This window comes from Falco biarmicus, chromosome 6, assembly GCF_023638135.1.
Source record: "Falco biarmicus isolate bFalBia1 chromosome 6, bFalBia1.pri, whole genome shotgun sequence".
NCBI classification, from domain to species: Eukaryota; Metazoa; Chordata; class Aves; order Falconiformes; family Falconidae; genus Falco; species Falco biarmicus.
Genome location: NC_079293.1, coordinates 25273847 through 25286038, shown reverse-complemented (window position 1 = coordinate 25286038; position 12192 = coordinate 25273847). Strand labels below are relative to the sequence as shown.

At 35.7% G+C, this 12192-nt stretch overlaps 1 protein-coding gene across 1 annotated transcript in view; it reads left to right on the top strand.

The window, feature by feature from the left end:
- The window catches only part of EIPR1 (EARP complex and GARP complex interacting protein 1), an 89478-nt gene that overhangs the window by 57172 nt on the left and 20114 nt on the right, over window positions 1–12192 (top strand). Inside the window, exon 5 of the mRNA XM_056343129.1 lies at window positions 3456–3555. Coding sequence (XP_056199104.1) covers window positions 3456–3555 — 100 coding nt within the window. The remainder of the gene's footprint in view (window positions 1–3455; window positions 3556–12192) is intronic.

The following is a 12192-nucleotide window of genomic DNA, read 5'->3' as shown; positions in this document are numbered from 1 at the left end:
TTAAACTCTTTTTTTTTCTCTACTAGGAAAACGTTCTCTGTAGGATTTATTTATTTATTTTTTTTACCAAAACCTGCTGGCTAGAAGCTAATTTAAAGCATCGGGAGACAGATGATAACAAAATAGGGTAAAAGGCAACAAATATAATTGCTTGTCTGCTGTTTATAGATTATCTAAAGAGCAGTGGTGAAGTTGACACTCAGTTTCTGAGTGGCAGCTGTGAATTTGACAATTATCTTGCCCATTTTGGAAAACCGTAAGCATCAGCAACTGTTGGTACACTCAGGAAAATGGTATTGCCTGGTTTATCTGTCTCCCTTTTTAAAGATTATCACCACCTCTGCTGTGTCTGAAAGTTGTTCTAAATGAAAACTTCAGTTTTTCTAAAATTTGTATCTTGCTTGAAAACACTTGCTTTTCACTCACTAGTATTTCCCCCCTTGCCCACTTCTCTATGGTTTTCCATGTTCAGCATTGTCATGAATACAGAATACAACTGAACATGTTACAAGGAGTGATTTGAGTAACCTTCACATAGATTATAAAATCTGAATGATTGCTACAACCACACCCATAAAACAATGAACTTTTATGAAAGACAGATTAAATAGAAGCAAAATGGGCAACTCACAAGGACAGAGTGAATGTGGAGAGACCTTTTCATTTCAAGGTATGTCGGCTGGGTTATAATTGGCTCTAATTAGCACACCGTATTCAGCTGTAAAAATTCTTTACCTTGAAGCTCAGTGACACTTAAAGATGGGAAATTTCTTCCTAACTTTGAAAACATCAAAGAAAGTGCTTCCAATCTAGCTTTTACAACTACAAGTTCAATTATCAGTGCAGGAAAGGTGCAAATACATCAACAGGCATAAAAGAACATTGATCTCTGGCTGGAAGAGCTCTTTAAGAGTTAATTGGTCAAACCAGATTTCATTGTCTATAATTAAAAATATATCTATATATATCAACACTAAATGCCACTTACGTTTTCAGCAATATGTAAGAAAAGGGATGGACTTAAAATAAATAAATGTGATCAGAATCAGCTTAAAGATTTCTTGGTTACCCATCCAGTTGTGCAATGATCCTGCTCTCTTTAAATTTTACTTTGGAAAACTGGATTGTGGAAGGTCAGCTGTGATCACATGCAGTTTATATTATAGTGCATTAATTTTTTTATTTTTATGTGTGTTCATAAAATGTTTTCATCTTTTACAAGGATCTAATTGATATATCTGTGCAGTAGGACCATATGAAATTTTGAAGTAACCATGCCTGTGCCAGTTGGTTGCTTCTCAAGATTATGGGAAAAATGTTGGTTGAATGTGTAATCACAACTGCTTCATCATTTTTAGTATCAACACTCATTTTCAGTTGCCTATGTTTTTTCCAAGTTGTACCGTACGACTTTAACAAGAAACACTTCTGAAAATAAGATTGGCAATACTACAGACAGAACAGCTCAGTTTAGAGCAAATTATAGAAACATTTTAGTTCCATATTGGTGTTAAAACACACTTAAAAACATGATGGTAGCTTAATGGGCTGAATAAAGTGATTTTGTCCTAATACAAGGGAGCTCATTACAAACAAACTTTTCTAAGTAGTTAATTTCCATGGATTGACAATGTAATAAGGATATGGGTCATGGTTTTAGCAGAAGATGGATGCAGGGGCTAGTTCGTTCTTTGATCTGTGCTGTTGCCCAAGGGAAAAGTGCAGTGGTTGAAGAGTCAGCCAACACACCATTTTAGTTATAGTTCCATCTTTCTCATCTACTTGGCGTTATTTTTCTTTTTTGGCATAATTTATTTTCTCTGCATAGCCTGGCTTCCCTATTAAAGCAAACTGGTGCAGTCATTTGCCCGTATATCTAATGCTTGTTTTGCTAAGCGTGTAGGTAAAAAGCAATGAAATTCCTCACAGAAGAAGCAAGAGGATTTTGAGAGGAAGGTATCTGCTGAGAATTCACTGAGGTGGTGTTTCACTTACGGTGTGAAAAATGACACTGTGTCACTTTTTTCTGTTACCTGCAACTTCCTATTTTCTTTTCCTTGTGTTTTATACTGTAAGATTAGATGGAGTTCCTTGGCTTAGATCTGGGGCCAGCCAGGTCATGCCCGCTGTCTTGGGAAGGTAGGAGTAGTGTGAAACTGGGGATAAAATAGGAGCACGCATAATGTGCAGCACAGAGTTAGGAAGGCGCCTAATGGTGGGCACAGTTGCCTGAGGCTGTGTCTACTCATGCAGCCTTCTTTCATCTCTTCAGTCCGGATTCTGAACTGATTCATGTGAAAAGCTAAACGTGCTAGAAAACTTATGTCTAGTGATGGACTGTGGGCAAACTGCAAGAGGTATTTTTTCATACTTATATACTGAGGATGAGAACAGCATATCAAATGCCTCTGAATAACTTAAGTTTTTATCTAGATATGGGAAGAAGTTTCTCTATGTAGCTGTTGATACTAAAGTTATCTCTGCCTTTAGCTGTATTGTGGCACTCTTAAGATGATCGGGAGGTGGCGCAACTTTAACTGCGTTGGGTGTGGAAATCTATTCTCTTCAAGTGACAAGACAAGTTTTAATCTTTTAACCTTACTGTTATCTCTAGCAAATTTATTAGGGTTATAGTACTTACACTTAGCTGTGCTGCCCATACTGACTGGCTTGAATATGCTGCTTCTTGTAGAACTAGGGATGAGGACTGATTTTTTTCATCCCTTCATATATAGCATGAAACTGGTGAATCAAAGGTTAACAGTGTATGTTAATTGAATCATGATGACAGCTGCTGAACTGGAAGAGGTTTTCCTCAGAGCTCTGAGGCTTACTTTTGGTGTGTCTTCAGAAAGGATGCACAACACTATGTATGAAAACCTTTGAGGTTTCAAGCTAAAGCACTCAAAAGTGCGTGTACGTCAAGGTCTGGGGTTTTTCTGTGTATGTGTGCAGAATGACCGCTACAATGACATAATCACTGTTTGTTTTGCGTGATTGCTGTATGATTCAATATGCAGAATGGACAACAAATGAAGTATGGATTTTGAGAAGCTCTCTTTTTACAGTTAGGCTAGCACCTACAGAAGCTGGGTGGCATGTTTTCCTGACAGATTTGGACAGGATGTCAGAGGGCACTTGACAAAGAAAAGGATGTGTAAATTAGCACTACCTAAAAGATTCTATAAGAAAGCCTAAGTTTGGTATCACATTGTAGAATCAGTTACTTAAAAACAATAATGTTTATCTAGTATGTATAAAAATTGCTAAATTGCTGGTTAACGGCAGATTTTGCACTTAAAATATGGGACGAGTTTCAGCTGAAGGAAACCATAAGGAATATGGTTTAATATGTTTTGGAATAGATTAGATCCACAGAGTCAAAATGGCTTTCTAGTGCAAATTCTGATTGGTTTTAATGTTAGGTTGTGTTTTTTTCATTTTCTGTTTTACAGTGTTATGTGGGAACCAATGGGAGACGGTAAAAAGATTATTTCGCTGGCTGATAATAACATATTATTGTGGGACTTGCAGGAAAGTTCAGCAAAAGCTGTGGTAAGAATTTTTTTTTTTAATAAAACATCATATACTTGAATATAGTACAAACGGCAACATTCAGTAGCCTAGAATTTGCTAATCTTTTAATTACTCCTTCAGAAATATCTTGCCTTTAACGTGCTTGGGGGAAATGAATACTCAGTTGTCTGGTATAGAAGTGTTTAAGAGTAGTATTTTTGTGTCTGTTGCTAGTAGTTAAATATCTTCCTTTTTCTAGAGTTTCCCTTACTTTCCTGCTGGTTTTACAGCGAATAATATCTAAAATAAAGTAATACTAATTTGATAAATGTGTATGCGGGAAAAATTGGTGATTGGGAAAGCCAAAGGTTATTGAATTCAGATAATAGTGTGTTAACTCATGTTGGTTAATACCATGCAGCCCTCTATCTAATTTACAACCCTTGTATGTATAAGCATAATGTAAATTTATCTATTTGCTATGTGCTGCTTTGAGTTTTCATTATTATTTTAACTTAGTACTATACTGTCTGTTCAGATTATTTTGCTCATGGCTGAAAACTACTTATTCAGGAACATATATAAAAGGGTGTCATTGGCATAGATTTCTGTCTGTCTATGCCACCTCTTATGGATAAACAAAAAAGTTTACTGTTTTCTGTATGATGACATAGATTGTATATGGAAAACTGAATGTATCTGTATAGAGTCATTTAGGTCAGTGTCTGTCCTTAAAAATGGAGACTGATTGTGTCAAGTCATTATTATTCAGTTGATCTGTTGTCACTTCCTGAATTAACTTCGCAGTTCAGGGTTAGTTTCTTTTCTTGGATGCTGGAGAATCAGTTTTTTTCAACCGGCAGTTGCTTAAAGAGCCAAGATGTTATGTCCATAAGCTCTTCCCTGTGGTTCCATCTGACTGTGTGCAAATATATGAAGTCTTGCATTGTTACTATTTTGCTAGATTTTGCATAGTATCAATGTAACGTAATACAGTGTAATTGTTTATGTTCATAATCAGGTCCTTTGGGTTCCTTCACTAGATGAGACAACTTCAGCTTTTTCTTCACCTGAAACATCAGTATGTGTGATGTTACCTTCTAAGGCTTCTTCAAAGTAGTGTTTGTTTTTATTGAATGGAAGTTAGTTTCTGAAGACTAGCCTTCAGGAGGTTGTATGTAGCATTGTACCCACTGGATGTGCATTACTTCTACATTAGCCAGTATTTCTTTTCTAATGCCTGCATAACACACAGACTTTTTTGGAATACTTTCGTTAAACCTGTTGAAAAAATACTTTTGGGGATGGTGCTGCTGCTTTCATACTAGAACTCCTCATGTCTCTAAGTGCTGGGACTGCTAGACTTCTTTTCCCTTTCTCCTCCATTCTCTCTTTGGGCAACTCTGTGTCCTCTCTTGATAAAGTTCTTTTGAATGTGAATTTCACAGTTTTTTCACTGTCTCAACCACTTTCTCATAACTGTCCAAGTTATTCCTAATCCTAATCTTTCTGAAATATGATTGCCTTTGGGATGCTGTCTAGTGTATTACCAGCCTCTCTGTGTGGTAGTCTTACAATTAATGCCAAATTCTGTCTCTCACCACCGACACCCATTTTATTTTGCTTGGGATTTATTTACTAGAAGTTTCTATTCTGTGTCTTCCTTTTACTGTTCTTCTGAACTCCTCACTCTGTCACGCAAATAGTTTTGAATGCAACTATGATTTCCATTTCCTTTTCCTTCCATGGCTAGAATTGGGATCTGCATGATTTTGGAGAGGACTAGACTCTTCACCTAACTGGAATTTCAGCATGATTTTGGAAATCAGTATTTCTGTCCTCAAAGCGATATTCAGCTTGCTGATCACTTCAGTATTTCACTTAGTGTTCCTTACATAGAATAAATTTTATTCGGTTACCTTTAAAATATGCCTGTATTGCATCTAATACTGGTGGCAAAGTAAGAGATAAAGGAATTAGGGGGATTTAACCTCTGACATTTGTTACATGCTTATATTTGATAAAAGGAAAGAAGAAAAAACCAAAAGTGAAATTCTGCATCAAAAAACCTGCTTCATCTAATGAAGCTAAGATGATGACAGTCGATATATTAACCCTTGACTGACATCTTCAGATAGGAGCATTTTGAAACGTTTGTTAAAAATTTTAGTTTGCACAAGTTTGGAGTGTCACTTGGATTTTGCAGTCAGGCTCTCAGGAGACCTGATAAAGAATTTGATTGATTCTCTCTATTTTTGTCTAAAATAAGCTACCATCTCATGTGAGTGCCCTCTAAATTAGAATTGCTTGTGATTTAAAATTTTACTTGGAAATAACTGTTTACTTTTATCAGTCTTCTGCTCTGGCAATTTTGAGTTAATCTTAGATGGTATTTGCTTCATCGCTGAGTCAGTGACTGCTTTGAAAGTGAGTTTAATAGTAAAAGTCCATGGAAACCTGAATCTCGGAAAACATATCTTCACGCGTCTAAACCTTATGCCAGGTGAATCTCTTCTAAGATGAGTGGTATTGTTGCATTCCTGTCAAATTTTTATCTGCAACAAATGTCTCAAACATGTCTGTGGGTTCCGGAGTTAACCAGAGTCTTGCTGAACAGGCTGAGGAAAGCATGAACATCTCTTTAAAATGCCTGCTGTAGACTTCCTAGTAATTAAAATGATGACAACCTGAAGTCCGGTATCATAGGCTTTTTCAGGCCTAGAATCAACTGCTGTGTATTTCTGAAATATTTGAAGATTACCTCCTTCCTTAAACATTAACTTTCTGTTAGAATCCATAGAAGGCTGTAAAGCAATAATGGTTACACTGTAGCAATTTTATATTTACAAAAACCTGTGTAGGACTGACAGTTACAGGGAGCAATGAGGAAAAATATAAATGCTTCATTACTGAGATGGTTTTCTGCTTAAAGAAAAAAAAAGGCAAAACAAAGACAAAGTTAACATTCTACCCCATCCTTTGTTGCTGTAGTATTTAGAATGTGAAGAGAAAACTGTGAAAAAAGGTTGTTTAGAAAACAGCATTGGTAGGGGTAAGTAATAAATGTATTTTCCATTTGGTTATCGCCATGTACAAGGAGTCTTTGTAGAGCAATAAGCTGTTGGTGAAATAGTGATTTCTTTCTGTGTATACCAGTATAAGGGAGGGTTGTATGCAAAATATGTTGTAACCCTAAAAAGCACATGGTTTGTATTTTAATGCTTTTTGGTCAGAGTGTTAAAACACCTTTTTCTGGGATATTAATTAAAAGAGCTTTTTTGGCCTGGAAAACAGGCATAGAAAATCCTACAGAAAAAAATCAACCCTTACCAGCATTAAAAATGGGGTGCGTATTTTTTTTTTTTTCTTAAAAAAAAAGTTTTCGGAAGACAGACCATGGACACTGTCCACAGCTGATTTGGAGGTTGTAGCTTGTTATAGAAGGCATCAGTTAGTACTATATAGAAAATTCTTGCCAGGAAGTTCATATTTGCTTAATATGCAGATACACATAAGAAACATTGTGTTTATTGTTCACTAGGTTAAAAGGTTATCCATTTTTGGCATGTCTTACCACCTAACATGTTGTTTGGTTCTGATAGATGGGTGACAAAGCAGTAAGAAGCTAGTAAACTTGTATGTTCTGTAGGGACTGTTGTGGGGAGGAAGTCTTTACAAAATGTTCCCGTTGTTATAGACTTACAAGTGAAATAACTGTGTACCTGTGTGTGTGTATACGTTAACTGAATAAATCAATAACATAGGATTAGGATAATAAAAATGTCAGTGTGTTTTGTTTTGTTTTTTTCCTTTTTCTCAAAAACATGATGGTGTTCAAATTGAATGAGAACATCATCATTAACTAGAAGTAGGATCTGGACCACTGGATCTGTATCAGGTAATAGAACTAAGAAGGTATTCATTACACTGGTGCAACACTGATCTTCCTGTTTTAAGAACGCCTTTCAATTGCTTCCTTTTTGGATAGATACGCTTTGTAGGCAATATTACTTTTAATGGCAAGAGGTAAACCCACTGCTACTCTTTATGAAATTTTCCATGTTTGTGAAAAAGTTAATCTAAAACTCAGGTGCAGTATTGGTGAAGAACTGAAAATATATGCATCTTTAAAATTTTGCATGGGCCAAAATTTCTGTTTGCCTGCTCTGATCCATAATTTCAAAGTTTTTTATTGCATGCATCTCCTCAATCTGCCAGGGAGTTACAAGTCACACTGTTTAATACGAATTAGCCTGAAGAATTTTAGGGTTCCAAATATTTTCAGAGGTTCTTTGTAAGAAAATTACGGGTGTATTCATCCTCTGAATCATCTGGTCAGCCCATCATAGGAGACATTTATTAACCAGAACTTACTACACAGTTCTGTGGGTTTGCTTTTTTCTCCTCTTTCAACATTTTCTGCAAACTTGTTTCTTCATTACGATATTTAATACAGGAATATTTGCCTGTATTTGCATTAAGACAATCTTTTCCTGTCCTTTTGAGCACTCCCTTTATTATTGTTTTGAGGACATTACCTTCTGGGGTGAAACTAATCTTATGCTCACTGCATCATTACCCTTTGCAATTAAATTAGCTATTCTTTGCCATTTATAATCATTAGCTGAAACAGAGAGAAGCCCAACAAATCCACAAGGTCTGAGTAGGTTCTGCTGAAAAGATGACAGTTAATATTTCTGTATACAGACTTCAGGTCAGATGTCACCAAATCACTAGAACTCTTCCTTGGGTAAATGCAGTATGTTTGGAACAGCAGATGGGTGCAACAGAATGAAATGGAGATGTTAAAATGTAAGTATTTTTCTGTTTGCGCCTCTTTTCACAGAGAGGAGGAGTAGATGTGTGGGTTTAATCATTTTTATCCAAAAGATGAATTAGATTCCTTTTAGATTTCTAGTCCCTTCTGGATTCGTTTGTAGTGTTTAACGTATAGGGTGTTCTTAATTCAGAACAAAAGAAGATATCTGGCAGTGGCATTCCAGGTGAGATGGAAGATCCTGTGGGAAAGATTTCGGTCTATCTGGATAAAAGTAAGGTATTGGATATTAGGAACAAGCATGAGGTGCTTTCTTGGGAAGATGGCTGCTTTTCCTCAAGGCAGGAGTTACATTGTGGACTTCAGCAGAGAGCTTTGTAGAGTGCCCCGTAATTACTGCAAGTAGAATAAACATAGATTAATTAAAGCAGGGCAAACACTGTCTGAAGAAATAAAAGAGAAATTACTGGATCAGAAAGAGGATAGAAAGCCAGTTCTTAAAGAGTTTGTGTTGGGATTAGTTTTGTTTAATGGTCTCCTTAATGATAGCGTAGAAGTAGGAGTGAAATGATGAGAATTGTTGGTGACAGAAACTTGGAACTCATCATCAATATGTAGGAGTAACAATATAGAGGATGAACTTAATGTTTTATTTTCGTAGTATAAAGCAGAAAACTTTTGTTTAAGGAACATAAATATTTTCTTGCTGTGGTGTGGAAACTCAGCACTTAAAAATATGTAGATTCTGTTACATAGCTATTCTGAGAGTGACTCTGAGCTGCCAGTATGATGTGGAAAAGGAAAATTATTGTAACAAGCGTTATGAAGGGACTACATGGTGTGGTTGTCTGCAATGGGAGGAACTGAACTCAAAGAATTTAAAATTCTCATCAATATTTCAGTTTCTGTCAATAACAAGCCAGAACAACACTCAGCCTTTCTTGATGTGAATCTCAAAATAGTCTTATACATGGATTGTTACTGTAGTTGTTACAAGGACATCTCCTTGAGGCTGTCTTGAGATCTTCACACAACCTCAAGCATGAACAGAATTGTGGCCTATTTCCAATTGATGAGGGTATGATTAAAAAGCAAAAAAATAATGTGTGTGATTTTTCTCAGTGAGTTTAGTAATCACTACCATAAGCCAACTTCTTCAAGTTGATACTCATTAGAAATTCTAAATATTTATGGACTTAATTCTTTAAGATGTCTTTACTACCCTGTCTTTACTGAGGAGGGAGTCAAGATCAAATAAGCATGTGCAGCATAAGCCTATGAATATTTAATAAATGAAATAATGACTTAGAAGTCTAATCTGGAATGCACTTGAATATCGATCAGATTTTTAGTCTTATGACCTCTCAGGTTAGATGTGAGAGTTGTTTAGTGTTCCCTTTTTTTGTGTTTTGGGTTGGTTTTTGTTTTTTTTTTAATTTAGTCTGTTTAAAACACAGCTGCTGCTGCAGGGGTAAGAAAACTAGTTTAATTTAATAAACATTTCTTTTTTTAAAAAAAGGCGTTAGGAAATCAAAAGGCATGATGTCTTCTCGTTTACTTCTCAGGTAAAAGATGTCTGGGTTTTTATCTTCAAATAATTTCAAACTGTTTAAAAAACTCCAACAATTTATTTCATGTACTTCAAATCGTTAATGGTCATTTTCATCAAGAAATCAAAACTGAGTAATTTGCTTGAATAATTCAAGGATATCAATCTATTGATAAATATTTAGTAGATGGCTGCAGTTCTTAAGCCTTTACAACAAAATTTGCATTTTTTTCTCTCCCTATATAATGATTGATAATCCCATTTTTTCAGATGAGAAAATTCTGAAACCAAGATACTCTTCTGTGTGCTAATATTGCACACTTTACCAAGTGGATTGATTTTAATTAACAGAAAAGAAAAATTCGTATTTTAAATATTTTTATGCTAGCCTTTATTTTCTTATAAGAACATTGCTTGGGAGATGTTTTTTAATGGTTTGTGTCAAAGTCTGTCTGGGAAACAACTGACCTTCCAAATGCATGACAATTATTAATTCTAGTCATTCTCCTTTAGAATTAGTTCATACGTTAACAAAAAAAACCCCACCAAAAACAACAAAACACCAAACCCCAAGTTGTGTGTATGAAAAACTTATTTATTAGGTGAAGGTAGCATAGTGAGGGAACAGAACTATATGTTTCCAGTTACCATTTTATCCAGAAGTTTCTAGAACTTTAAAACTGGTCCTCTAGGGCTGTTTTTCAGTGTTGTGACCAAAGAAAGAAAGTACAGCCCCCTCATCCAGCCTCAGAAGTAAAGTTGATAAATTCTGCCATTTGTCTGCTTCATGCTGCTCAGTGCTCAGAATGGTTGTGCTGGTCCATACCTGAGTCCATCCAGCCCTGGTATTGTGCTTGAAACTGTGGCCGTAGCAGGCACCAGCGAACAGTTCAGTGGAGCAAATGTATTGGATAGTTTGCCCTTAATGTTCACTCAGTCTTCTACTCTTTTCAGTCCAAGGGTTTTTCTGAGCTTGGTTGGGTTTGTCTACTTAGTATAACCCTCAATAGATCTTTCTTCCAAGTACTTTCCTATTTTGTTCTTGGACATAAGTAAGCTGTATGCATTCAAGTGTGTTTTTCTCAAGGAGTCCATTGAGTGGAGAACCACTTTGTTTTGTTTGCTCTTGAATCTAATTTCTGCAGGCTTCATTTGATGCCCCATAGCTCTTTTCTTAGAAGACAGCGACTGGTTCACTGTCTCCATCATGCTTGTGTTTTTTTCTAGATAATTTCTGTACCCTCTAGCCGTTAATATATGCTGTTTCTTGTTTTTTTAAGGATACTGTGATCTTTTTCCTCTTTCCGAATTAGTCCATATGAGGTCAAAATTTGAAGCAGAAAGAGGCATCTCAGTCCTTACTGAAGTTCTAGTAAAAATAAGTTGGAATAATTGACATTTTTATTTAAATACACAGAAATCAGTCCTTCAAAGCTAGGATAGACTTTTTCATGTTCAGATACTTTGCTTTTGTAAAACCCCTTCTTTCACTGAGGATAATGTATATAGTTCTATTCCAGTCGTATTACGTTGCTTAATATTTTTCAGAAAATCTTTATTACAAATTACAGCTTTCATGCAATTGTAGTATAATATCACACTGCTTTTTTATTATTGTTCTGATGTCATCAGCTTTAGGCTGATTCAGTTAAGCACTTATGAACAGTGTTACATCTATCCATATTCTGATAACAGTTTTACACTTAAAGATTACATTTTGTCGGGACTTTTTTTCTAAAGTCAATGTGTGATCCCTGAACAATAGCTAATTCTGTTGTCTAAAAGCAGACACTGGGTCTTATTCACTTCCTTTTTTGTTTTTCCTTACTGTAAGTCACATTTTGTGTTTATAAAATATTACTGTGAATTGTTTTCCTTCAGTATCCAGTGAGGCCCTCAGAGCGGCACATGTTCACCTTCTGGGCAGCACAAATCCAAATCCTCATGTGAGATTAATGTCTAAAATATGCCTTTGTCCTGTTTCCCTTTCCTTCTCTAGTCAACTTTTCTGCCTTTAATGAAGTGGAGAAAGAGTTCAAGATAAAAAGAAAACTTTCTTACCTATCCATGAATTTCGGTATGAATTAAAACTGAAGCTAGGGTTTTTTTGAACCTGTACTTAGGATTCTGAACTACCAGCTTTGTTTCCTTTAAGCTTATTTCTTGGATTACCAGGAAGAAGCCTTGCAGACTTCCTTCTGTTACATAGTGTTTCCTCCTTCTGTAAGAAAATTTCCCTTCCTTACCCCTTGCTGTCCTTTTAAGTCCATGCACTTCCTTTCAGGCTCACTGAAGACATGCAAAAGGATATTGAACAAAAAAATACTCAGTAACTTCTGGGATTTCATTT